At 65.6% G+C, this 26,675-nt stretch overlaps 2 protein-coding genes across 6 annotated transcripts in view; both read left to right on the top strand.

Annotated features, from left to right (window-relative positions):
- Window positions 1-59: 59 nt before the first annotated feature.
- LOC128830345 (kelch-like protein 42) lies at window positions 60-7,414 on the top strand. Its single transcript, XM_054016164.1, has 4 exons — window positions 60-417; window positions 1,596-2,321; window positions 5,233-5,533; window positions 6,418-7,414. The coding sequence occupies exons 1-4, from the start codon at window positions 118-120 to the stop codon at window positions 6,858-6,860; spliced, it is 1,770 nt and encodes a 589-aa protein (XP_053872139.1). The 5' UTR covers window positions 60-117; the 3' UTR covers window positions 6,861-7,414.
- Window positions 7,415-16,349: 8,935 nt separating this feature from the next.
- CPT1B (carnitine palmitoyltransferase 1B) overlaps window positions 16,350-26,675 on the top strand; it is a 50,521-nt gene continuing 40,195 nt past the window's right edge. For 3 of the 5 annotated variants that reach the window (XM_054036687.1, XM_054036858.1, XM_054036938.1), the window contains exons 1-5: window positions 16,350-16,427; window positions 22,454-22,515; window positions 24,555-24,714; window positions 25,709-25,848; window positions 26,309-26,480. In XM_054036687.1, coding sequence (XP_053892662.1) covers window positions 24,574-24,714; window positions 25,709-25,848; window positions 26,309-26,480 — 453 coding nt within the window. In that variant the 5' untranslated portion in view covers window positions 16,350-16,427; window positions 22,454-22,515; window positions 24,555-24,573. Of the gene's footprint in view, window positions 16,428-21,250; window positions 21,605-22,453; window positions 22,516-24,554; window positions 24,715-25,708; window positions 25,849-26,308; window positions 26,481-26,675 lie in introns of those variants that run through there. The other 2 variants (XM_054036771.1, XM_054037026.1) reach the window with 2 other exon arrangements.

The raw sequence follows: 26,675 nt of genomic DNA on the forward strand, positions 1-26,675 counted from the left end.
TAGCTCAACCCTCCTGCCTGCTCCGAGATTCCTGTGGCAGCCCGTGCCTGGAGCTTGCAGCCCTGCCGGCTGCCCCTCGCTCAGCCGGGGACGTGCCTGCAGGAGCTGCCGCTGGCCATGCCCCACAGGGCGCTCTGTGCCACTCTGCGCTGCCAGAGGTGGGGGGGCGAAGGCTTGTGGGCTGCAGCCTGGCACGCCGTGACTCGCCCCCCGAGGGCTGCGGCTGGCTGGGCTCTGAGCTGCCTCCTGTGCGTCCTGCGCACCCTGATGAGCTTCTTCCTGCTGCCCAGCAAGGGACCAGGCGGCCTGGCACCACGGGCAGAGCCCTGGGGGAACAGCCCTGAGCAGAGGGTCTACCGGAGCCGGGGGGCGGGGCTGCCCCTCGTTACCGTCCAGACAGATCCCTGTGCCTTCCAGGTATGCTGCCCAAAATGCCACCTTCCTGGTGCTGTGCCATCACTACCGGAGCCTGCTCCCCCACGGGGCCTCGCCAATGCCATTGCACAGGCTGCGTGTTACTGCTGGGGGGCCTGGGCGTCCTGCCGGGCAGGGTGCAGGCCGGGGCCCCGGGCCCCTCACCCGTGGGCGGGCTGGGACTGGGTGCATGTAGTGCCACGGCTGGGACACTGCCTCAGCCTGCCGTCCCCGGCACTGGCAGGGCCTGCGCCCAGTGGAGCAGAGCGTCCCGTGAGCCCTTCCCCATTGGCGCCAAGGGGGTTGGTCTCCCCCCGGGGCTCTGTGCCCAGCGGCTTGCAGCCCAAAGCACCTGTTGGGTCCCCTCTGCCCCCGTCCCTGGGTGAGCCAAGGTGCCCTCAGGCTGCAGGTCCCAGCCTCCACCCGCGTAGATTTCTGCTGGCTGCCACCCTCATGGGCCAGACCTGGATCTCCGCTGGGGCCGTGCCACTTCGGCAGCCCCACAGGCCTGTGGCCATGGGCTCGTCCCAGTGATGGGCCAGGCCCAGCCCAGGAAAGGGGCTTGCTGGGACCACGGAGGCCTGTCTCTGGCCAGAGTAGCACCCTGGGTGGGTCTGCAGACCCCGGCCTGGAGATGCCCCCTTGTGGGGAGGTGGCAGCTGCCCAGCAGAGCTGTGGGGTGAGGTCTGGGCTGCGCTCAGTGGCTGCGTCCAACGCAGCGTGTCAGGTGGGGGCCCTGGTGTGGGGTGATGAGACCAGGGCCAAGGGCCTTGGTACCCTGGAGCTACCCCCTCCCACCTGGGAACAGCTCCCCGTGCCCAGAGCCTGTGGCACCAGAGGGCAGGAATGAGGGGAGCCCCTGCCCAGCAGTCCCATTCCCTCTCATTTCCCCTCATCCCTTGTCCCCAGCCTGCCTCTGCCCCAAGGAGCTGCTGGTGCAGGCCCCAGCCCTTGGTGCTGGCCCCACCGCCTGCAGGTGGAGGCTGGGGCAGGCCAAGTCCCACAGGGGCCCGGCACCAGCTGAGGATACAATGGACAGGAGTCTATGCGTGCTGTCCCAGAGGAGCTGGCGTCCCCCTGCCCTAGGCCCTACCCAGCATGGCATTGCCCCCAGCCCTACTCCTCCCTGCCCGAGCTGGGCCAGGCCAGCTTAGCAGCCCCCGGTCCCTTGGTGCTCGCAGGTGGAGCTGGCCCGGCTGGCTGAGGAGAGCGCGTACTTCGGGGCGCTGGCCCGCTCCCAGATGCAGGAGGCTGCAGAGGGGCGGCTGGTGCTGGAGCACATCCCATCGGGCGCCTTCTGCGCCATCCTGGAGTTTGTCTTCCTGGGGCACTTCAGGCTGGGCGAGGAGGAGCTGCTGCCCGCTGTCCAGGCTGCCAGTTACTTGCTGGTGCCCTCCTTCCTGGAGCAGTGCTGGCTGGCGCTGCGCCCCCTCCTGCGCCCCCACAACTGCCTGTCCTACCTGCGCTTTGCCGAGGCCATCGGCTGCCCGGAGATGCGGGCCGTGTTGTGCCAGTACCTGAGCGCCCAGCTCCTGGAGCTGGCCCCCGTCACGGGGCAGCTGGCCCCGGCGCTGCAGGAGGAGTTGGCAGGGCTCCGGATGCGAGGCCCCCAGCAGCTGTGCGTGCTCCACAAGGAGAACCTGAGGGCCCCGGCCACCCCCGACATGGAGCCCCTGCGCGGCCTCTACTGCCTCCCCCTGGGCCGGGGGGGCACCTGGCGCCGGGCCACCGGGCTGCCCTTCCGGGCCGACAAGTGGAGCTTCAGTACCGCCCAGCTGCTCAACTACCTGTTCCTCATCGGCGGCTACCGGGAGCGCCGCGGGGCCCGTGGGTTCGCCTTCCGCATGGCAGCCTTCCGCTACAACCCGCTGGCTGGCTGCTGGCAGCCCACCGCCCCGCTGCTAAAGGTCAGTGCCCCGTGCCCTGGTACCCTCTCCCGCTACTGCTCCCTCACCCACTGCTGGCAGCCCACCGCCCTGCTGCTGAAGGTCAGTGCCCCGTGCCCTGGTACCCTCTCCCGCTACTGCTCCCTCACCCACTGCTGGCAGCCCCCTACCCCGCTGCTGAAGGTCAGTGCCCCGTGCCCTGGTACCCCCTGTCATGGAGTCCCTGGGCGATGCTCTGGAACTGCTCCCTACAAAGCCATCAGGACTCTGGTGAAGTCTCCTCGCTCTGAGCAGACTGTCTTCAGGGCAAGAAGCTCACACGGCTTCACCTTCCTGGTCTGACCTTGGAGCATTCAGCATCCCCTGCCCCTCCGTGCGCTTCCCACAGCGAGTCCGCCCAGGTGGGGTCCTGGGGCAGCCAGAGGACCTGCACACCCCCCCCCCTTCGCAGTCAGACGTGACTCTCAGCCAGCCGGGGAAACGGAGGTTTATTAGATGACAGGAACATGGTCTAAAACAGAGCTTGTAGGTCCAGCGAACGGGACCCCTCAGCCGGGTCCATCCTGGGGGGCAGCGAGCCAGACACCCCCATCTGCACTCACTTCCCAGCCCCAGCCAGCTCCAAACTGACTGTCTCCAGCCCCTCCTTTCTGGCCTTTGTCTCTTTCCCAGACCAGGTGGTCACCTGATCTTTGTTCTCCAACACCTTCAGCTATCACCTTGCAGGGGGGAAGGGCCCCAGCCATTAGTTGCCAGGCGACAGAGTGTCGGCCATTTATGCACACTGGCCCTTTGCTCTGCAACAATTACACCCCCTTATCCCACCACCTAGAGACTTAAGAAATGCATAGGGGAAACGGAGGCACCCACACAGTATTCAGAGGAAACATTAAGAACAGTCCCACTTTGTCACACCCCCATGCCTGGTACCCCCTCCCCCCGCTACTGCACCCTCACCCACCACTGGCAGCCCCCTACCCTGCTGCTAAAGGTCAGTACCCTGTGCCCTGGTACCCCCCCCCCTTACTACCGATCCCTCACCCAGCACTGCCGCCCACTTCCCACTTATGGTGACCTCCTCTCACGGACTCTCAGGCCTGGTGCTCTGGAACTGCTCTGTGCAAAGCCAGCCAGGACTCCGGCACAGGGACTCCGCCGGGCAAGGAGCCTTTCCACCTACGGCCTTCCTGGGTCTGACCTCGGAGCACTCAGCCCTCTGTTCACGCTGTGCCCTTCCCCTTGGCAGGGCCTCCAGGACGGGACCCCTGGGGAAGCCAGAGGGGCCCTGTCCGCAGTCAGCCGGGACTCCCAGCCAGCATGCAACACAGTCGTTGGGACACAGCGTAGAACAGAGTTTTACCCAGAAAGCAGGAACTTTCAGCCAAGTCCATCTTGGGGACCCCCAGGGCCTCGTGCCCCTGGACTCCCCACTCCGAGTCCCAAACAGGAGACTGACCCCTCCAGCGGCCCGACCTCCCACATGCCCACTGCCACTCCTCCGGTCTTTGTCTCGCTTCCAGGGTAAAGTGTCACCTGGCCGCGTCCCCCTCCGGGGCCATCGCCTACTTGCAAGCAGCTGGAGCTGCCTCACTTGCCCCCAAGGGCCTCAGCAAAAGACACAGGCCCTTATCCCCACCACCGAGGCACCGGTGCAGTACACAGGGAAACTGAGGCACACAGTATTCATGCACAGCAGTAAGACGTACTCAGGCTCACATACAACATGAGGGGAACCCCCCCACTTCATCACATGGCCCGCTCCTGCCCTCGTTCCCTCACCCACTGCTGAAGGCCAGTGCCCCGGTACCCCTCACCTCTCTGTTACTGCTCCCTCACCCACCGCCCCTGCTGCTGGGGGTCAGTGGCTGGTACCTTGTGTCACGGAGTATTGGGGGACTCAGGGCCCTGCACCCCCGGCTTCCTGCGATTCCCCATGACTCTCAGCCAGCCAGTAAAGCAGAAGGTTTATTTAGACGACAGGAACACAGTCCAGACAGGTCTTGCAGGCACGGACAACAGGACCCCCCCCCCCCAGTTAGGTCCATCTTGGGTCCCAGGGGCACCACAGCCCCGTTGGGGTGTCAGAGCCCCGTCTGGGCTCCCCTCCATTACACCAGCCAGCTTCTGACCCTCTAACTCCTTCCAGTGTCTCTCCCCCAGCCTCTCCCGGCTCCTCCCCCAGCCTTTGTCCAGTTTCCCAGGCAAAGGTGTCACCTGCCCCCAGCCGGGCGTTCTCACCTTACATGCTCAGGTATCTTCCCTCAAGGCCAGTCTCCCATCCCCCAATGCAGACCATCCCAGCCAACCTCCCCTGTCTTCCCAGCCAGCACTCCCCACTCAGTATTCAAAGACCACATTAAGAACAGTCCCAGTTCGTCACACTTTGGTACCCTTTCTCCTGCTACCGCTCTCTCACCCACCGCTGGCAGCCCCCTACCCCGCTGCTGAAGGTCAGTGCCCTGGTACCCCTGTGCCAAGGTACCCCCTCGCTACAGTTCCCTCACCCACCGCTGGTAGCCCCCTACCCCGCTGCTGAAGGTCAGTGCCTTGGTACCCCTGTGCCCAGGTACCCCCTCGCTACAGTTCCCTCACCCACCGCTGGCAGCCCCCTACCCCACTGCTGAAGGTCAGAGCCCCCTTTCCTCAGTGGCCCCACTTTGCTCTCTGCCCTCTCCCTGCTGGCACTCGGCTCCCCCATGAAGGCCCCATTCTGAGGGCCCCTGGCACTCGCAGCTGGATGGGATGTGGGACCAGCTGCCCCAGGCTCTGAGCCTCCCAGTGCCATGCTCCCACCCCCAGTTCCCAGCCTGGACCCCCAGGCCACACGCTGCCCCCCGCCCCAGCTGGGAGCCGCACCCAGACACCAGGGTGACAGGCTCCCGGTGGGGTCAGCCCTGAGTTCCTAGCCCCCCGGCCCGCTCTCTCCTCACAGCGCCGGCGGCACTTCAGCACAGCGGTGGTGGGGCAGCGGATTTACGCCATCGGGGGCTGGTACCTGGACACACTCCTGGCGCCAGACGGCGGCACAGCTCTGTACGCGGCGGTGGAGCGCTACGACCCCTGGAGTGACTCGTGGGCCTTCGTCTCCTCGCTGCCCCTCACCGACTTCACCTTCGCCGTCTCGCTGTCCCACGACCTGCCGCTCTGCGCGGCTCACGCCGGCAGCATCTACGCCCTGGGCAGCCTGCAGAGGACGGGCGAGAAGCTGCTGCTGCGTTACGACGTCGGGGCAGGTGAGCAGAGCAGCGCCTGGCACTGCCCGGGCAGAGAGCCCCGGCCCCAGGGTGCCCAGCCGTGCCACACGGAGCCTCGTCCCCATCTCAGCAGGGCTCCCCAGAGGATTCAGGGGGCCTGGGGTAAAGCAATTTCGGGGGCCCGTTCCATAAAAAAAAAGTTGCAATACTATAGAATACTATATTCCCATGGGGGCCTGGGGCAAATTGCCCCATTTGCCCCCCCCCCCGGGCAGTCCAGCATCTCAGCCCCGTCTCCAGCCGCCTGCTCCTCCCTGTGGCTGGGCTGCGGACGGGTGAGTCCCTGGCCCACGCCCGGTGTCTGCTGGGCCGTCTCTTAGGGAGCCTCCCAGCTCCCAGGCTGATGGGCCTCGCGGGAGGGAAGGGGGAGGAGACTTGGGGGCGGGGGGGGGGGGTTGGGCAGGGTGAGGCTGGGGCAACGGTGGGGGTGGGGAGTGGGTTGGGATGAAGGTAGGGGGAGTTGAGTGGGGGGTGGGCTGGGGTGGGGCAAGTTCCAGGCAGGATGGGGACAGGTGGGAGGGGGGTGAGATGCACAGGGTGAGGATGGGCATGGAGGTGTGGGACTGAGGATGGGGGGACTGGGGTGAGGGCAGGCAGAGTGAGGATGGGTGTGGGAGTGGGGGAGTGAGGGTGGAGGTGGGCGGGGTGAAGATGGGGGGACTGGGGCGAGGTCTGGGCAGAGTGAGGAGGGGTGTGGGGGTGAGGGCGGATGTGGGGGTGAGGATGGGGGGGCCTGGGGTGAGGTCTGGGCAGAGTGAGGACAGGTGTGGGGGTGGGCAGAGTGAGGACTGATCCGGGCCAGGTGGGGTGAGGTCTGGACTGGTGCGGGGGCGACGCCCGTCCCACCCTCTCTCTCGTTGCAGACACGTGGCAGGAGCTGCTCCCCACGCTGACGCGAGCCGACGCCGACCTACCCGGTCTCTATTTCCTGGGGGGCTCGGAGCCCCTCTATGTGGTGGGGGGCAACACCCAGGAGAACGTGGTGATTTCCTTCAGCCCGGGGGCCCGGCGCTGGGGCCCTGCGCGGAGCCTGGCCAAGTGCAGCCTGGCAGGACAGGGCGTGGCCTGGGGCAGCCGCCTCTTCATGGCGGCACCGGAGCTGGGCACGGTGCTGGCCCTGGAGCTGGGCTCGCTGGCCTGCTGCCCGCTGCCCGCCCCGCCCTTCCCCCTCTCCTACGAGGCCCTCTTCTTCCTGCACTTCCCGCCGCCCCCCTCGCCCCGTGGGGAGCTGGGCAGTGAGCAGGGGCAGGCGGGGCCAGAGGGCCCCGGGGCCAGCTGGGACAGTGAGGGGACCCCCTCGTGGTGAGCCCGGGTTCACGCCCTGCCAGGAGCGGTGTGCGGCGCACGCCGGGGGGAGGGGCGCTCGTTTGCCCACTGATGACGCGCTGGCTCGTTAAGGTTGCTGTGAGACGGGCACTGGTGCCACGCGGGTGCTGCGGCCGGTTCCCGGGGCTGTGCGGGGCTGTTGGGGGCGGGTTCTTGCCAGGCGAAGGATGGACAGGGGCCGACACAGCAGCCTGGGGGGGGGCCCAGACTCCAGGGACCCTTTGTCCGGATGAGAGGCTGCAGCAGGAAGGGGAGGGGGTCTCCCTAGGGCCAACCCCAGCCGGGGGAGCCAGCCTGGAGCCGGGGCTGGGCCCCCTCACAAGCCCCCAGTTCCCAGGGGCGCTGACCCCTGGGGGAGGAACTCGCAGGGAGCCCCAGGCGGGCGCTGCCCATTCCCGTGGGGGGCTGAGCCTGGTGCCTCCTTTGTCACTGCGCTTCCCCTCCCTCCCCAGCCTGCTCCCAGCCCCCTTGCTCCTTATTTATCCCGCTGCCCTTCCACCCACATACCAGCCGCTATTTCTGGGGCTGGCTCTGAGCCCAGGGCGAGCTCCCGGGGGGGCTCCGGGCTGGGCGGGGGGCACCATGGGGGGGTGTCCCTGGCTCAGCGGGCAGCGCCGCCTCCCTCCTACTGCCCAAAGCAGCGCCCAGCACCCCCCACTCCCTCCAGCCCTCACTGGGTGGGAGGTGGGGACGGCTGGTGCCCCGTTCCCATGGCCCAGCCTGGCGGGGAAGGGGGTGGGCTGTGATTAGTCCCAGATTTGGGAGGCCCCCCTGCACCGGGGGTTGCTGAGTGTCTTGGTGAGTATGTTGCCTTCCTTCGGGCAGGGTGGGAAGGGGACCGGCCTGGCCCACTCAGCCCTGGTACCCTGGAGCATACATGTACATGCTTGCACACGCACACGCCCACCCTCTTGGCATCCCCCCTCAGGCTGCACGGAGTCCCCCGGGGCTGTGCCCCATTCAGCCGCCCCCCCCACCCCGGGCTGCAGCCTGGTCACAGCCCTGCCGGGCGCAGCGAGGCCTGGGCCGGGGACTCTACTCCAGGTGCCCTTGTGGTGGCGGAGGGAGGGTGCCGCGTGCCGCTGGCTGGCTCCAGGGTGCTCTGTGGGGGCTCTGTCCTGGGGGAAGGACCAGGGCCGGTGTGACGGAGCAGGGAGCAGGGCAGATTTGACCTGGGAATGTTGCAGGGCGGTTGCAGTGGGGATGTGGGACTTCCCTTGAAGGAAGCGACCTGAGCTGTAACCTGAGCCAGGAACGGGGGTGGGGAGTCTTCTGCCCGGGAGACTGGACAAAGGAGAGGAGCAGCGGGAGGGGCTTGGAGTTTAGTTTTGGTTGGGGCTGGGTGGTGCAACGCAGGGAACCCCAAGCTGGGGTCTAAGCTCCCTGAACCTCCCAGAGGGACCTAATTGAGGGGGTCTGGTCGTACCTACACGCTCTGCTTGAGACGGTGTTCCTGTCCTTAAATAAACCTTCTGCTTTACTGGCTGGTTGAGAGTCGCAGTGAATCTCGGGAAGAGGGGTGCAGGGCCCTAACTCCCCCACACTCCGCAACAACTGGTGGCAGCGGCGGGATCTACTGCACCCCGTGGACGGCGCTTCCTGCAGTAAGTGACTGGGGAGCAGTAAAACGAAGGGGGATTGACGGGGACCAGGCCTGCTGAAGAGTGGGAGAGAGACGGTTATTACCCCTGGGAGTGTGTGACCAGCGAGAAGGACTTTTGCAGTAACAGGGTCCCCCGGGGGGATCGCAGCGAGTGGTCCCAGGGGCGGAGGAGTCTGCAGCTCGACCCTGGCAGAGAGGTGGTGACCTCGAGAAGGGCTGGCACACTAGGGGTCCCCCTGGGAACGGTGGGGAGCTGTGAGCACACAGGCCGGTGAGTGGCCAGCAGGAAGATGTATGCCAAGTGGCTTAAGAGCGACCTGGTGGAGCTGTGCAAGCAGAGGCGGCTGCGCATTGGGAGGCTCACCAAAGAACAGCTCATTGCCCAGCTAGAGGCGGAAGATCGCGCGAATGAACTGATCCCTGTGTCTCAGGGAAGCAGCCTGGCAAATGCAGCGCAGGCACCAGTGTCTGTCCCAGCTGGGAGTGGTCAGCCGGCTGCTGAGGGCTTCCCGAGACCCCTCCTTCCTATGCCTAGGGGAAGGGTGGGGAGGAGCCCAGCAAATACCGAGGGCGCCGTGGCCCCCCCGGCCAGCAGGGGATCCTCCCGGCGAAGCTCGCCGGCCAGCAGAGGATCCTCCCGGCGACGTTCGGCATCCGTGGAGCGGAATTGGCTGGAATGGGAGAAAGAGCTAAAACTGAGAGAGCTGGAGGATCGTGAACAACAGAGACAGCATGAACGGGAGGAGAAAGAGAGACAGCATCAGTGTGAAGAGAGACAGCGTCAGCATGAACGGGAGGAGAAAGAGAGACAGAGACAGGAGAATGAGAGACAGCGTCAGCATGAAGAGAGACAGAGACAGGAGAATGAGAGACAGCGTCAGCATGACCTGGAACTGGCGAGATTGAAGGGCAGCGAACCCCTGGCTGCGGTGAGTGAGGGGGGACCCGGGACTGCACGGAGCTTTGATAAGTGCATCATGGCCCCATACAAGGAGGGGGAGGACATGGATGACTTCCTGGAGGCCTTTGAGACGGCCTGCGAGCTGCACCGGGTTGATCCCGCGGACAGACTCCGGGTCCTTACCCCCTTACTGGACCCCAAAGCCGTGGCATTGTACCGCCAACTGGGAGAGGCAGAGAAAGGGGACTACGAACTATTCAAAAAGGCCCTGCTACGTGAGTTTGGGCTGACTCCTGAGATGTACCGGGAAAGGTTCCGGAGTCAAGATAAAACCCCTGAGATCTCATATCTGCAACTAGCCATCCGCATGGAAAGATACGCCAGCAAGTGGGCTGGTGGGGCCCAGACGAAGGAGGACCTGATTAAACTGCTGGTACTGGAGCAACTGTATGAGCAGTGCCCATCCGACCTGAGGCTGTGGTTGGTGGACAGAAAGCCAGAGAACCCGCGACACGCAGGGCAGCTGGCTGATGAGTTTGTAAAGAGCCGGTCAGGGGGTGGCAGGGAGGAGCCCCAAAGGAACAGGCCCGCCGCGATGCAGAGAGAGAGTCACCCTGGGACCTCCCAAAGGGGGAATATGGGGAATCCCCTCCCACGGGGAATGCCCAGCATCAGGGACAACCGACCGGCTCGAGGGGACCCACGGGACATGAGCTGCTATTACTGCGGCCGAAGAGGCCACGTTCGGGCCCAGTGCCCCAAGCTCAAAGACAGACTGAGCAGACCGAACCCGCACCGGGTTAACTTGGTAGAGGCCCAGACGGACGAGGGGCAGGCTTCTCACGCAAGAGGGGCTGGCAGCTTATCAACTGCTCAAGAGAGAGAAGGGCCCCCGGCCAGCTTCTCTGGGGGGCCAGATGCTCCGGATTCAAAGTTCTCCGTTTACAGGGTTGGCGCGGGGCTGTCCCTGCGGAGCGAGTGCCTTGTTCCCCTGGAGGTGGATGGGAAGAAAGTTTATGGATACTGGGACACGGGCGCAGAGGTGACACTGGCCCGGCCCGAGGTGGTGGCCCCAGATCGGGTGGTGCCCAACACCTTCCTGACCCTGACCGGGGTGGGCGGGACCCCATTCAAGGTTCCCGTAGCGAGGGTACACCTGAAATGGGGGGCCAAGGAGGGCCCCAAGGACGTGGGAGTGCACCACCATTTGCCCACTGAGGTGTTGATGGGGGGGGGGGGGGACCTAGAAGACTGGCCAAGCAGCCCCCAGACCGCCTTAGTCGTGACCCGTAGCCAGAGCCGGCGAGGGGCACTATGCCCTGACCTTGGGAAGGATGTCACACCGGAGGCACCGAACCCTTCCCAGGTGGGGAGGGAACACCCAAGGACAGGCCGCGTGGTGGCTGGGGCTTCCGACCCAGCCGACGAGAGGGAGCAGGTCCCCATCCCTTCCCCAGCCGCCGAGTTCCAGGCCGAGTTGCAGAAGGACCCCTCCCTGCGGAAGCTACGGGGCCTGGCTGACCTCAGTGTGGTACAGACCATGAGGAGAGGATGCAAGGAGAGGTTCCTGTGGGAGAAGGGGTTCCTGTACCGAGAGTGGGCTCCCCCGGGGGAAGTGGAGTCGTGGGGGATCAGGAGGCAGCTGGTGGTTCCCCAGAAGTTTCGCCACAAGCTACTGTACCTGGCCCATGACATCCCTCTCGCAGGGCACCAGGGGATCCGGCGCACCAGGCAGAGGCTGCTACAGAACTTTTACTGGCCCGGGGTCTTCACCAACGTCCGGCAGTACTGCCGATCCTGTGACCCCTGCCAGAGGGTGGGGAAGGCCCGAGACAAGGGGAAGGCAGCATTGAGACCTTTGCCCATCATAGAGGAGCCTTTCCAGAAGGTGGCCATGGACATAGTGGGACCTCTCAGCAAGACGACCCGGTCTGGGAAGAAATACATCCTGGTGGTGGTAGATTTCGCCACCCGCTATCCCGAGGCAGTGCCCTTATCGTCCATTGAAGCAGACACTGTGGCGGATGCGCTGCTGACCATTTTCAGCCGAGTGGGGTTCCCCAAGGAAGTCTTGACGGACCAAGGGTCCAACTTCATGTCGGCCCTACTCCGGTGCTTGTGGGAGAGATGTGGGGTCCGGCACAACTGGGCCTCAGCATATCACCCCCAATCCAACGGGCTGGTGGAGAGGTTCAATGGGACACTAAAAATGATGCTGAAAACATTTATGAATCAGCACCCGCAGGACTGGGACAAGTACTTACCTCACCTGCTGTTTGCGTACAGGGAGGTACCCCAGGAGTCTACCGGGTTTTCGCCTTTCGAACTGCTATATGGAAGGCGGGTAAGGGGGCCCCTGGACCTGATGAGAGACAAATGGGAGGGGAAGGCCACTCCTGACGGAGAGTCGGTGGTGGAGTATGTCCTGACCTTCCGGGAACGACTTGCCGAGCTCATGGGCCTGGCCAGGGAGAATCTGGCCAGAGCCCAGAGGAAGCAGAAGGTCTGGTATGACCGCACAGCACGGGCCCGCGCCTTCGCCACTGGGGATCAGGTGATGGTCCTCATCCCCGTGAGGAAAAACAAACTCCAGGCTGCCTGGGAAGGGCCCTTCAAGGTTGTCAAGCAACTAAACGAGGTAAACTATGTGGTGGAGCTGTCGAACCGGGCACACCACCACCGGGTGTACCATGTGAATATGATGAAGCCATATTATGACAGGGGGAATATGGTGTTGGCCGTGTGTGGACAGTGGGAGGGGCAGGGAGATGACCCTTTAGTAGATCTATTCCCTGGGACAAGAGTTGGCTTCCCCCTGGAAGCAATTCCCCTCTCTGATCGGCTAACCCCTGCCCAGCGAGCTGAGATCGGAGGGGTGCTGCATCTGTACCAACAGCTGTTTTCCAACCAGCCTGGACGCACTAATCTGACTGTCCACCGGGTGCAGACAGGATCGCACCCGCCTATAAAATGCTCCCCCTTCCGAGCCACAGGGAAAACTGCTCAGGACCTGGAAAGAGAGGTCAATGACATGCTGGCTTTGGGGGTGATCCAGCCGTCTTCCAGCCCTTGGGCCTCGCCGGTGGTGCTGGTCCCCAAAAAGGACGGGTCGATCCGGTTCTGTGTGGACTATCGGAAGCTCAATGCCATCACTGTAGCCGATGCCTACCCCATGCCCAGGCCGGACGAGCTCCTAGACAAGCTGGGAGGTGCTCGGTACCTTACCACCATGGATCTTACAAAGGGCTATTGGCAAGTGCCGCTGGATGCAGATGCCAGGCTGAAATCGGCCTTTGTCACCCCTCTGGGGCTCTGAGTTCCTGACCCTGCCCTTCGGCCTCAAGGGAGCGCCGGCCACCTTCCAGCGCCTGGTGGATCAGCTACTGAGGGGGATGGAGAGTTTTGCCGTGGCGTATATCGATGACATCTGTGTCTTTAGCCAGACCTGGGAGGACCACATATCCCAGGTTAGACAAGTGCTGGACCGACTCCAGAAGGCTGGGCTGACCGTAAAACCGGAGAAGTGCAAGGTGGGGATGGCTGAGGTATCCTACCTAGGCCACCGGGTGGGAAGCGGCTGCCTAAAGCCGGAACCAGCCAAAGTGGAGGTGATCAGAGACTGGCCCGCTCCTCAAACCAAAAAGCAGGTCCAAGCCTTTATTGGGATGGCAGGGTACTATCGGAGGTTCGTGCCCCACTTTAGCGCCATAGCCGCCCCCATCACTGAGCTGTGCAAGAAGGGGAAGCCAGACAAAGTGGTCTGGACCGAGGAGTGCCAGGAGGCTCTCCGGGCGCTGAAGGAGGCTCTGGTCAGTGGCCCAGTTCTGGCAAACCCAGACTTTGACAAGCCCTTTATGGTGTTCACCGACGCCTCAGACACAGGACTGGGGGCGGTGTTAATGCAGGAGGATGAAAAGGGGGAGAGACACCCCATCGTGTACCTGAGCAAGAAGTTGCTACCCCGGGAGCAGAACTACGCGGCCATCGAGAAGGAATGCCTGGCCATGGTGTGGGCCCTCAAGAAACTAGAGCCATATCTCTTTGGGCGTCACTTCACCGTGCACACCGACCACTCTCCCCTGACCTGGCTGCACCAGATGAAAGGAGCCAACGCCAAGCTCCTGAGATGGAGCCTGCTCCTGCAGGATTATGACATGGACGTGGTCCATGTGAAGGGACGTGACAACCTGATAGCGGACGCATTGTCCCGGAGAGGGAGCCCTGAACTTCCCCAGGTCACTGGTCAGAGTGACCCTGCTCAGTTCAGTCTCGAAGGGGGGAGAGATGTGACGGAGCAGGGAGCAGGGCAGATTTGACCTGGGAATGTTGCAGGGGGGTTGCAGTGGGGATGTGGGACTTCCCTTGAAGGAAGCTACCTGAGCTGTAACCTGAGCCAGGAACGGGGGTGGGGAGAATTAACACCTTCTGCCCGGGAGACTGGACAAAGGAGAGGAGCAGCGGGAGGGGCTTGGAGTTTAGTTTCGGTTGGGGCTGGGTGGTGCAACGCAGGGAACCCCAAGCTGGGGTCTAAGCTCCCTGAACCTCCCAGAGGGACCTAATTGAGGGGGTCTGCTCATACCTACACGCTCTGCTTGAGACGGTGTTCCTGTCCTTAAATAAACCTTCTGCTTTACTGGCTGGTTGAGAGTCGCAGTGAATCTCGGGAAGAGGGGTGCAGGGCCCTAACTCCCCCACACTCCGCAACAGCCGGCTCCAGGCACCAGGCAACCAAGCACATGCTTGGGGCGGCACCTGGTAAGGGGCGGCGGGGGAAGCACGGCGCAGCATTCTGCGGGGAGGGGGAGGCACTCCGGCGGCGTGGCACTTGGTGGGGGGGCAGCGCGGGCGCGGTGCTGGGGGTGGGTTCCGGTGGCGCTCGGTGGGAGTCGGGGGCGGGCTCCGGCAGCGCGGCGCTTGGTGGGGGGGGGGCGGCTCGGGGCTTGGGAGGGTTTCCAGTGGCGCTCGGCGGGGGGGCGGCGCGGGCGCGGCGTTGGGGGGGGAGGGGGTTCCGGCGGGGTCAGGGGCGGGCTCCGGCGGCGCAGCGCTCAGCGTGGGGGGCGGCGTGGGGCTCGGGGCTTGGGAGGGGTTCCGGCGGCGCTCGGGGGGTGGGGGTTTCCGGCAGCGCTTGGGGGGCGGCGCTTTGTTTTGCTGCTTGGGGCAGCAAAAAAGTTAGAGCCGGCCCTGGGAAGGACGCAGGGTCGGTGGGGTTGGCAGGGGCTGGGGCACCTTGAGACCAGGGCGGCTCGTCCACTTCAGCCCAGCGCTGCCCCAGCCGCACTCCCCTGCACGGCAGGGAAGGTGCAGGCCCCTGGCTGGGTGGGCCCCCAGCCTCCTGCCCCACTGCGACATCCTCCCCTTCAGTACTGGCGGGGCAGGTTGTGGGCCACGTGAGGTGAGTGCAGGGGCCACTGTCACACTCCCTGCCCCAGGGCGGCTGGGAACAAGGCAGAGGCAGTGCCCCTGTGCCAGGGCAGCGGCTCCCCTTTGGCCAGTGAGGAGGGGGGCTGTCAGGGGCCCGGCAAAGCGGAGGGGGGGACAGGCCCAGGTAGGTCTGGGCCCTGGGAGAAGCTGAAGGCAGAACAGCAAGTGGGGCAGGGGGGCTGGTGAGAGCTGAAGGCCGGAGCGCAGCGGAGCAAGCTGGACCCATAAGAGCCGTGGGGGTGTGTGCGGGGGGTGACGAACTGGGACTGTTCTTACTGTGGTCTGTGAATGCTGACAGGGGAGTGTGGCTGGGACGGTCTGCATTGGGGGATGGGAGACTGACCAACGGAGAATACCTGAGCATGTAACATGAGAACCCAGGAAGGGGTTAGAGGCCAGGTGACACCTTTCCTGGGAAACTGAACAAAGGGCTGTGGGAGGGGTGGCTGAGGGGAGAGTTTTCAGGAGCGGGCTGGTGGAATGGCTCGGAGGCAGACGGGCCTCTGACCTCCCAAGGGGGCTGGGGTGCCCTGGGACCCCAAGATGGACCTAACTGAGGGGGATCCTGTTGTCTGTTCCTGCAAGACCTGTCTTGGACTGTGTTCCTGTCGTCTAAATAAACCTTCTGCTTTACTGACTGGCTGAGAGTCATGGTGAATCGCAGGAAGCCGGGGGTGCAGGGCCCTGAGTCCCCCCACACTCCATGACGGGGGTTAGGGAGGGAGGCTCCCCAGTAAAGGGGCTCTCCCAGGCGAGAGGCTGGGGGCTCCCCACTGAGCAGAGCAGGGTAACACTGGGGCGGCTCTGCTGGTACGAGGACAGGGCGGGAGTGCCATGGCGACCGGGTTCCCGTGTGCGAGATGCGGTGCGGGGGCTGTCGTGGGCTGGGACGTTGGGTGATCTTGAGGGAGAAAAAGAACCGAGGTGTGGGACGGTCTGCGCAATGCCTGATAATAAACCAGCCCTACGGAGGCTATTGGTGAGGCAAGACAGAATGTGTGGAGTTACTGGGGACTCTGAAAGGGGAAACTGAGGCAGGCATGCCTGCCATGCTGCGGCCTGCTGCAGGAGGGTGCCCTGGCAGTGGCTGCCCTCTGACACCCGCCCACCTAGGTCCCTACTTCTCCCCCATGCAGGCGAGGAAGGGCAGCATGGCCAGGCCCAGTCATGCCCCCGCCTGGCTTGTGTGCTGCCCGGCTGGGGGCGGGAGGAGCCGTCTCCAGGGAGGAGCCGCCGTTCTCCGGGTAGAGGAGCTCAGCGGCAGCCGGTGCTAGAGCCAGGCCAGGTCTGGGTCAGGACGGGCAGCCACGGGTTATAGCTGCCAGCTGCCTGGAGGGGCAGAGAAGGGGCATCGTGGGCAGGGACGTGTCCTTGGCCCTTTGCTAGCCAGGGTCTCAGGCAGGCCAGGGGCGAGAGGGACAGGCGGGGGTGGCCGATTTCAGGATGCCATGTAGGGCCGCAGGGAGGCTGGCTGCCAGGTGTCCTGTTACAGGCAGCGGGGAGCGGGGTGGGGAGGGGACGCAGAGCAGCGGGTTTGAAGGACGCAGGAAGCACCGTTCCCAGGGGCTCTGCCAAGGGCGGACGTGGCGCTGCCGCCTGGAGATTCGGCACCTTCTGAGCAGGTACCCGCGTCTGCTGCTCGGCTGCCGGGCAGGGCAGGGCGTGGGGCTGCTCGGGCTGGAGCTGCGCTTCGCCTCAGTTGGCCTCCCGCCAAGTCCCCAGCCTGTCCTAGCTGATTGCCAGCGACCTCGCTAGCTACAGCTGCTGGCCATCCTGGGCGTGTTTCGAGCCGTGCTGCCCCCTGTGCGCTCCATGTCATTAGCGTGTTGCCCCCTGCCCTCCACGTGTCCTTGGCGTGTTGGGGATGCGCTGTCCCTTTGTGTGGTACTTGTTCCTGCCTGGTTTGGGGTGCACAGATGGGGGGGTTGGATGAACGCTCCCCTTTGGACCATGGCTGGGCTTGGCTGGGGGGGGGGTGCTCTCAGTACATGTAGGGGTGCACTGTCCCTTCGTATAGGCCTTTGGGGGGCTTGGGGCTATGGGGGTCTGGGGTACGCTGCCCATTTGCAGCCTGTGTTCCCTGGTGTTTGGGGGTACGCCGTCCCTGTGTCGGGGTCTCCTAACCCGCTGTGCTCCAGGGGGGACCCCGCTGGGTTTGGGGACACACTCGAGGTGCTGGCCCTTGCTAGGTTGGCCTTGCCGTGTGGGGGTCCCTTCGCCTCTCGCGCCAGCCCCTGGGCTTGTTGCTGTCACTTGGGCCGTGTCGGCCCTTCGGCCGCTGGCCCCCAGCAAGGTCCGGCGGAGCCCCTTAGTGCAGGCCCCCATTTCTATGGACAGGTGTCTCCAAGGGGCTCCTGCTCTCCCCTGCCTGCCAGACTTCCCCGGCCCCTCTGCAGGGCTGAGTGCCCGCAGCAGGACTGGCGCATCCTCCACAGCCGGGAAGGGGAGTGCAGAGCGGCCCCCCACCAGGCTCCCCAGCGGGCTGACAGCACCTCCTGCTGGGGGTTCGTCTCCACTGCGGGCGGGAAGGAGACGGCCCCGGGCCAGCGGGATCGACCCAGCGCTAGTAACAACCGCAGGGTAGCTGCCGCAGAGCTGCCCCGGGAGACTGCAGTCCCTTGGCCCTGCCCCTGGGGCCGTGCTGGCCAGTGCCTGAGAGGGGCTGCAGGATCCCCCCGCTGGGTGGGTCGGGGCCGTGCTGGCCAGCGCCTGAGAGGGGCTGCAGGATCCCCCCGCTGGGTGGGTCGGGGCTGGCGGCCAGCGCCTGAGAGGGGCTGCAGGGTCCCCCCGCTGGGTGGGTCAGGGCTGGCGGCCAGCGCCTGAGAGGGGCTGCAGGATCCCCCCGCTGGGTGGGTCGGGGCCGTGCTGGCCAGCGCCTGAGAGCAGCTGCAGGATCCCCCCGCTGGGTGGGTCGGGGCTGGCGGCCAGCGCCTGAGAGGGGCTGCAGGATCCCCCCGCTGGGTGGGTCGGGGCTGGCGGCCAGCGCCTGAGAGGGGCTGCAGGATCCCCCCGCTGGGTGGGTCGGGGCCGTGCTGGCCAGCGCCTGAGAGGGGCTGCAGGATCCCCCCGCTGGGTGGGTCGGGGCTGGCGGCCAGCGCCTGAGAGGGGCTGCAGGATCCCCCCGCTGGGTGGGTCAGGGCCGTGCTGGCCAGCGCCTGAGAGCGGCTGCAGGATCCCCCCGCTGGGTGGGTCAGGGCCGTGCTGGCCAGCGCCTGAGAGGGGCTGCAGGATCCCCCCGCTGGGTGGGTCAGGGCCGTGCTGGCCAGCGCCTGAGAGCGGCTGCAGGGTCCCCCCGCTGGGTGGGTCGGGGCAGCCAGCGCCTGGCAGGCTGCTGAGACTTCAGGTGACTGCATAGGGCCGAGCTGGGGCTGCTGCCTCTCTGCCCTGCCCCCGGGGCGGCCCTGCAGCCTCGGGGCAGATTCAGGCCTCGGAGTGGGGCCTGCTCTGTCTCTGCTCCCCAGGGAGGCCCTGGGGATCCCCTGGTCTGGCCCAGCAGCCCTGCTCCCAGAGGCCTGGGGCAGCTCAGTGGGAATATGGCCCTGGCAGAGGGGGCTGGGACCCCGCCTGCTCTGTGCTGCCCCACGGTGTGCAGCGCTCAGCTGTTCCCATGCCCATGCCGGCGGTGCGGCTGGGGGATGGTGTGTGGTTGTCCTGAGGAGACAGTGGCTGTGCCAGGCGGTGCCCGCTGGGCCGGAGGAGGACCTAGAGGGAACCATGCGACCAAGCAGATCAGACACCCAGCAGGGCGAGGGGGTTGGGAGGTTCACGGGATCATGGGCCCTTCCAGTGAGGAGCTTTGAGTGCAGAAAAGCTGTTCCTCTCCTTGACCTTACCCAGCATTTCACACTCGCTAATTTGGGGGAGCTTGTCCCAGATCCTGGCTGCATTTGTCAGCCCAGGGGGTATCTGTCTGCAGCCGGGTGTGCCAGCCCAGGGGGTGTCTGTGTCCATGTGTCTGTCTGCAGCTGGGTGTGCCAGCCCAGGGGGTGTCTGTGTCCATGTGTCTGTCTGCAGCCAGGTGTGCCAGCCCAGGGGGTGTCTGCGTCTGCGTGTCTGTCTGCAGCCGGGTGTGCCAGCCCAGGGGGTGTCTGCATCCGTGTGTCTGTCTGCAGCCGGGTGTGCCAGCCCCGAGGGTGTCTGCGTCCGTGTGTCTGTCTGCAGCCGGGTGTGCCAGCCCAGGGGGTGTCTGCGTCCGTGTGTCTGTCTGCAGCTGGGTGTGCCAGCCCAGGGGGTGTCCGTGTGTCTGTCTGCAGCGAGGTGTGCCAGCCCAGGGGGTGTCTGTGTCCGTGTGTCTGTCTGCAGCTGGGTGTGCCAGCCCAGGGGGTGTCCGTGTGTCTGTCTGCAGCGAGGTGTGCCAGCCCAGGGGGTGTCTGTGTCCGTGTGTCTGTCTGCAGCCGGGTGTGCCAGCCCAGGGGGTGTCTGCATCCGTGTGTCTGTCTGCAGCCGGGTGTGCCAGCCCCGAGGGTGTCTGCGTCCGTGTGTCTGTCTGCAGCCGGGTGTGCCAGCCCAGGGGGTGTCTGCGTCCGTGTGTCTGTCTGCAGCTGGGTGTGCCAGCCCAGGGGGTGTCCGTGTGTCTGTCTGCAGCGAGGTGTGCCAGCCCAGGGGGTGTCTGTGTCCGTGTGTCTGTCTGCAGCTGGGTGTGCCAGCCCAGGGGGTGTCTGCGTCCGCGTGTCTGTCTGCAGCTGGGTGTGCCAGCCCAGGGGCAGTTGGTGCCTGCGGCTGGCTGTGTCTGTCCATGCCTCTCCCTGCTGCTCTGAGGAGCAGGGTGCTTCTGACCCTTCCCTCACTTGGCCCATTCCCAGCCTCATGTGATGGAAAAGCTGCCCACCGGCCTGACGTCACCGCTGGCCCCCAGCCCAGGGAGTGTCACAGCTGCAGCAGCGGTGGAGTGTGATTGGCTGGCAGGGCCTAGTGGGTGGGTGGGTGGGTGGGGGCGCCACAAGGGTGCTGTGGGGGCAGCAGGACCTAGAGTGGGGTGTGCCAGCGGTCCGCCCGCTGTGCTATGCCCCAGCTTTTAAATAGTGTCTGGGAGGGATCCGCCCACTGCGCCAGCCCCCCTAGGGGTCCCACGGGGGCAAGTCCCACAGCCTCACCCCCTCCAGCCCCCCGACGTCACCCCGTGAGCTCTGCCCCGTGAGTCCTGTCAGAGCCTGTGACTCGGCCGGGGTCTGCAGCACGTCCAGGCAGCCGGGTTGGGACTCATCTGGACGCCGCGTCCGGAAATCCTGAGCTCAGCAGCTGTGGAGGAAACGAAGGGGAAGGCCAGGCCCCCTTGAGCCAGGCTGCTGCAGGTGCCAGCAGGGTTTGCTTTCTCTGCCCCCTCTTTGCCTTGCCCCCAGGGGTCCTGGATTCCCATGGTCGGGGGGGGGGCTCCAGCTCCAGCTCTGGCCCAGTCTCGAGGAGGAGCCCATCAGTGGGCCCGACCCCCGAGGGGTCTCACACCTCCTCCAGGGTCAGCCATGTGGCTTCACCGCCTCCTGAGACGGGCCGTCTGGGCCTGCAGCCCCCCACTGCACGCCGGCGAGTCCGACGGAGCCAGACCCTGATGGAGGCTTGGCCCGTCTGCAGGGCCTAACGCACCTTGCCCAGCGCGGCCAGTCAGCTGGACACAGCGCAGGACAGAGAACACCGGGTACAGCCGCGTCTGTGCTGCCTGGCCCCGCTCCGGGTGGTGCTCCCTGTCTGACCTCCTTGGGCAGACTCCAGGTCAGCACCCCGACTCCTCCCAGCACCTGGCTCTGTCCCCCTCCTCCCAGCCCGTTGGTCTCCAGCTAGGGGACGGTTGGCGGGGGGGATGTCCACATCCCTCTGGGCCCTTGGGCACTGGGGTCTCTGTCACAGTGATTGGCTCTACCACTGTCTCCTCACATGCTCCATTGAGCTGGGGACTGAGGCCCAGACACCCGGGTGATGGCCACACCTGTGTAGGGTTACCATATTTAAGGTTTTAAAAAAGAGAACACTCCATGGGGCCCTGGCCCCGCCCCTTCCCTGGCCCCACCCCAACTCCACCCCTTCCCCAGTCTCCGCCCCAACTCCACCCCCTCCCCTGAGCACCCCGCATTCCCCCTGCTCCCTCCCAGCCACGCGAAACAGCTGCCCGAGTGCTACCAGCTTCACAGTTTGCCGGGCAGCCCCCAGACCTCCAGACCCTGTGCCCCCGGCCGGGCGTGTCGCAGAGTGTGGGGGACCCAGGGCCCTGTACCCCCGGCTTCCTGCGATTCACCGTGACTCTCAGCCAGCCAGTAAAATGGAAGGTTTATTGGACAACAGGAACACAGTCTACAGCAGAGCTCGTAGATACAACCAGAACCCCTCAATCAAGTCCTTTTGGGGAGTGCAGGGAGCTTAGACCCCAGCTTGGGGTTCCCTGCATTGCACCTCCCAGCCCAAAACTGAAAAACTCCCAAATCCCTCCAGCAGCTCTCTCCCCATTCCCCTCTGCTCCTCCTCTCCTTTGTTCCGTCTCCCGGGCAGAAGGTGTCACTTCTCCCACCCCCCTTCCTGGCTCAGGTTACAGCTCAGGTAGGTCAATGTAACTCCCAGGCTCCATTCCCAGGTCAAATCCGCCCTGCTCCATCACAGGGCGCTTCCCCTCCCGGGCTCCGGCTGCACTGGGGAAGCGCCCGGCCGGGGGCGCAGGGTCTGGAGGTCTGGGGGCTGCCCGGCAAACCGTGAAGCTGGTAGCGCTCGGGCAGATCGGCTCTTCAGCTACACAGAGCTGAGGTGTCTGGGGGGAGCAGCAGCCGCCGCCGTGGGGGAATCCGCCTGCAGCTCGCAGCCTGCCAGAGCCGCTCAGGTAAGCAGGGGACTGGGGCAGGGATGCCGGCATTTTCCCGGACATGTTCGGCTTTTTGGCAATTCCCCCTGGACGGGGATTTGAGGACCAAAAAGCTGGACATGTCTGGGAAAATCTGCACGTATGGTAACCCTACACCTGTGTCTCTTCACCTGCCCTGAGAGCCAACAGCCGTTGTCCCCCCCAGATAACAATGCAGCACATGGGGGAACCAGTCTGCCAGAAGGAGACATAACAATATTACAGAATGGTCTCTGTGTGTCCCTGTGAGCTCAGTTCCCAGCCCCGCTGCCCGCCCCCAGGGCTCTCCTGCTGCCCGGAGGTCAGTTTAGTCCTTGGGCTTCCCGCTGTCTCTGCAGGGTCTATCTATGGCAGCGGTTTTCAAACTGTGGGAATTTCAGGCACTGGGTTGCGGCAGCTCTGGTGAGCAGCACTGACCAGGCCATTAAAAGTCCGGTCGGCGGTGCTGCCTGGTTAAGGCAGGCTAGTCCCTACCTGTTCTGACACCGCGCTGCACCCCAGAACGGCCAGCAGCAGGTCCAGCTCCTAAGCGGGGGGAACTACGGGGCTCTGCACTGCCCCCACCCCAAGCACCGGCTCCGCATTACTGGCCAGTGTGAGCTGGGGGGGGGCAGTGCCTGCGGGTGAGAGCCATGCAGAGCCGCTTATGTACCTCCGTCTAGGAGCCGGACCTGCTGCTGGCCGCTCCCAGGGCGCAGCGCGGTCTGCATATGGTGACCAGATGTCCCGATTTTATAGGGACAGTCTCGATATTTGGGGCTTTTTTTATATGGGCTCCTATTACCCCCACCCCCTGTCCCGATTTTTCACACTTGCTGTCTTGTCTAGGTTTGCGGTGCCAGGACAAGCAGGAAGCCTACTTTAGCACCCCCGCTGCGCCGCTGACCTAGGTAACCCCACACCCCAATCCCCTGCCCCAGCCCTGAGCCCCCCCAACGCTGAACCCCTCATTCCCAGCCCCACCCTGCAGCCCTCACCTCTGCACCCCAACTCTCTGCCCCACACCCCAAACCCCTCATCCCCAGCTCCGTTGGGTCGCGGACATCAACCATTTTCTTCAAGTGGGTCACCAGAAGACAAGTTTGAAACCACTGACCTATGGCTATGGGCTGGCCCCAGCCAGCCCCGAACGGCCCATTCGTAGCGCCCCAGAGAAAACACAGCACGGCTCCTGCTTCGCCGCTTGAACCCTTCGAATCTGCACCCGCTGGGTAGCAGTACCCAGGCCACAGGGGCAGCGTCATCCGGTGGTCATCTGAATCCTACAGAGCAGTCCCCACGGCTGTCACGGTCGGCCTAGAGCTGGGGGATGGCCCCTGGGGGCGGGGGGCTGAGAGCTGGGGGATGGCCTCCGTGCGGGGGGGCAGGGCTGAGACCTGGGGTTAGGGGGTGGCCCCCTGGAGGGGGGAAAGCAGGGCCTAGAGCTGGGGCTGAGGGCCAGTCCCCTGGGGAGGCGGGGGGTGAGAGCTGGGGCTGGACGGCTGACCCATGGGGTGGGAGGGCCTAGAGCTGAGGCCAGTCCCCTGTGGGAGCAATGAGGCCTGGGGTAGGGGGGCAGTGGGGCTGAGAGCTGGGGCTGAGGACCACCCTGTGGGAGGGGTGTCTGGAAGTGATTCCCTGTGGGAGGTGGCGGGGCCTACAACCTGGGCTGGGGGGAGTCTCCTGTGGGGCAATGGGGCCAGGGTTCCCCTCTTTAGGAAGCCCTCTGTGGGGGCAGCCCCTGGAGGGCTTCAGTTCATGCGAGGGCTGAGGGGTCCTCTGTGGGGGAGGCAGGGGGTGGGGCAGGGGGCACCCTCTCTGGGGCGGGAAGTGGGGCTGGGTGGGGCAGGGGGTGCCCTCTCTGGGGCGGGAGGTGGGGCTGGAGCAGAGGGTGCCCTCTCTGGGGCGGGACAAGGGGTGCCCTCTCTGGGGCGGAAGGTGGGGCTGGGGCGGGAGAAGGGGTGCCCTCTCTGGGGCGGGAGGTGGGGCTGGAGCAGAGGGTGCCCTCTCTGGGGCGGGACAAGGGGTGCCCTCTCTGGGGCGGAAGGTGGGGCTGGGGCGGGAGAAGGGGTGCCCTCTCTGGGGCGGGAGGTGGGGCTGGGCTGGGGCAGGGGATGCCCGGGCTGGGGGCGGGAGGTGGGGCTGGGCTGGGGCAGGGGATGCCTGGGCTGGGGGCGGGAGGTGGGGCTAGGGCGGGGTAGGGGGTACCCTGTCTGGGGCTGGGCTCTCCCAGGAGCTGACAGCGGGTGGGGCTGGGGGTTCTCTGGCAGTTGGGTCAGGAAGGGTGGAATCGATCCCCTAGGACGTCCGGTGCCAGGTCAAGAGGCTGGTGCCCTGGGGCAGCCCCTAGTGACCCGGGCCCCCGTGTTGGGTGCTGTCCAAACGCACCAGGAGACGGCCCTGCCCCACGGAGCTTTCCACCCATTCCTGTCGCTCTTGGGGGTCCGGGCTGGCACCGGCGCTGCCGCGGGGCAGGGATTTCTCAGCTGTGGGTCGCCAGGCCATGGAGAATGGGGCTGAGAGCAAGCTGGTCCCTGGGCGGGTGGCTGTGCCTGGCAAGCCCCCGGCGCCGGGAGCCGAAGGGAGCTGTGCCGGGCCCCTTGGGCTCTGTTTCCGTCCCCCCAGTAGAGCCGGGGGCTTGTTACCCTGTGTGCAAGGTCCGGAGGAGCATAGTCACGGGGTCCCCTTCCCTCCGCGCCCTCCAGGGCTGCCTCTGTCTGCCCCGGCCTGGGCCTCGGGCTGGGGTTGGGCGTTCCCTGTGGGGCGGGGAGGTGACGTTTCTCGGGCAGGGGGTGGCTGTTGGGTGCTGCTCAGGGGCTTACGGGGGGCGGCGCTGCTTTGTGGGCTGTGTGCAGGGGTGTCAGGAGGAGCAGATGCTGGGGAGAAGGGGGGGCGAGTCCCGTGCTCAGTGGGGATCCCAATGCCTGCTCTCTGCCCCCTCCCCTGGCAGGCAGCGCAGGACCCCCAAGATGGCGGAAGCGCACCAGGCCGTGGCCTTCCAGTTCACGGTGACCCCCGAGGGCGTCGATGTCCAGCTGAGCCGCGAGGCTCTCAAGCAGATCTACCTGTCTGGGGTCGCCTCGTGGAAGAAACGCTTTGCCCGCATCAAGGTGAGCTGGGCCCCAGAGGGTGGTGGTGCCAGGGGGCATGGGGGGTGGTGGTGCAGTGCCAGAGGGTGGTGCTAGTGGTGTGCCGGGGGGTGCAGTGTGTGTGTGGGTGCACTGGTGGGATGGCAGTGCCCAAGGGGTCTGGGGGGATGCAGTGCCGGGGGTAGTGCCGGGGAGGCACTGGGGGGTGCAGTGCTGGGGTGGCAGTGTTAGGGGGTGCACTGGGGGTGCGGTGCTGCAGTGGTGTTGCTGGAGGGCACTGGGGGGTGATGGAGTGTCAGTGCGGGGGGGTACTGGGGGCTGTGGTGCTGGGGGGTGGTACTGGGGGGTTTGGTGCCAGGGGTGGTGGGGCTGGAGGGTGCAGTGCTGGGGGGGCTATGGGGGGCTCTGCAAGGGGAGTGTGGTGCTGGGGGGTTGTTGGGAGGGCCCTGGGGGTGTGTGGTGCTAGAAGGTGGGGCTGGCGGTACTAGGGGGTGTGGTGCCAGAGGGTGATGGGGCTGGAGGTGCGGTGACGGGAGCCCTGAGGAGTTGTGGTGCTGCTGTGGGGTGTCAGGGGGCACTGGGTGTGGGGGGGGTGCGGTGCTGGGAGGGCAGTGGGGGTATGTGGTGCCATGGCAAAGGGTGGGGCCAGGGGGCACTGGGGGGTGCAGTTATGGGGGGCACTGTGAGAGGAGTGCAGTGCCAGGGGGTGTTGGGAGGGCCCTGGGGAGGGGGGTTTGCGGTGCCCAAGGTTGGGGCTGGTGGGCACTGGGGTTCTGGGACCAGAGACGGGTGCGATGCCAGGGTGTGGGGCTGGCATCTCCCTGCAGGATGGCGCTGGGGCTGGCGAGTAGATCAGGCTGGGGTGCCTTGCAGCACCGGGGCACAGGGCGGGAGCAGGGAGGCACGCTGGGGGACTATCGCGTGGGGTGCGGGGAGGATCACGGGGCTGTGCCAGGGAGGCAGCTCCCTGGTGCCCCCTGCCCCGCGTCGCCCTGACTCCCGCTCTTCCCCCCAGAACAGCATCCTGACTGGTGTGTACCCCGCCACCCCCTCCAGCTGGCTGGTGGTTGTCATGGCGACGGTGAGCTCCATGTACTGCCGCATTGACCTGTCCATGGGCCTGATCTGCCACATCAGGCGGTACCTGCCCAGCTGGTGAGTGTCAGCCGCCCCCTTGGCAAGGCCCAGCCGGCCCAGGCCTCTCCGCCCACCTGGGACCTCCCTGTCTGGGAGCCCATCACCGCAGCCTCTGGGCCTCCCAGTCTTTACGGTCTGTCACCCCTTGGGAAGCTGGGGCCCAGAGGTGAGGTGACTGGCCCAGGTCACACAGGGAGTCTGTGCCAGACCAGGGACTTGAACCCACGGCTGCTAAGTGCCAGGCCAACACCTGAGTCATTGGCCCACACTTCCCTTGGAGTCCACTGGGACCCCCCACCTTTTCCCCGATTTCCCACTGGTACTGCTGCTCCCTCCCCAGGAGCCCCCAGCGATTCCTGGAGCCCCTGGTGCCCCCAGCGCATGCAGCGTCCCACGCCGCTCCACGGTGCTGGTAGAGGTGCCTGCAGGGTGGAGAAGGCTGCCCCGGCATTGAGCTTCCTCTCGTCATTCATTGCAGCCGCTACCTGAGCTTCCAACACCGGACCCTGCTGAGCGCCGCGCTCTTCTCCACGGGGGTCTGGCTCTCTGGGATCCTGCTCTGCCGGCAGTCTCTCAAGCTGCTGCTCTCCTACCACGGCTGGATGTTCGAGCCCCACGGCAAGATGAGCCGGAGCACCAGGGTCTGGGTGGTGAGTAGGCCAGGGCAGCCCATTGCTGGGTATGCATGCGACAGGGAGGTTGGCGGTATATCTGTGTGGTGGGAGGGTGGTTCATTGCTGTGGAGCGGGATACAAGGCTCTGCATGTGGGGGGAGGTGGTATGTTAATAATGCACCAGGCAGAGTGTGGGGGTTCAGTCCCCCCCCTTCACTCCAGCTCCCTCCT

The sequence above is a fragment of the Malaclemys terrapin genome, chromosome 1 (genome assembly GCF_027887155.1).
Source record: "Malaclemys terrapin pileata isolate rMalTer1 chromosome 1, rMalTer1.hap1, whole genome shotgun sequence".
In the NCBI taxonomy this organism is placed as follows: Eukaryota; Metazoa; Chordata; order Testudines; family Emydidae; genus Malaclemys; species Malaclemys terrapin.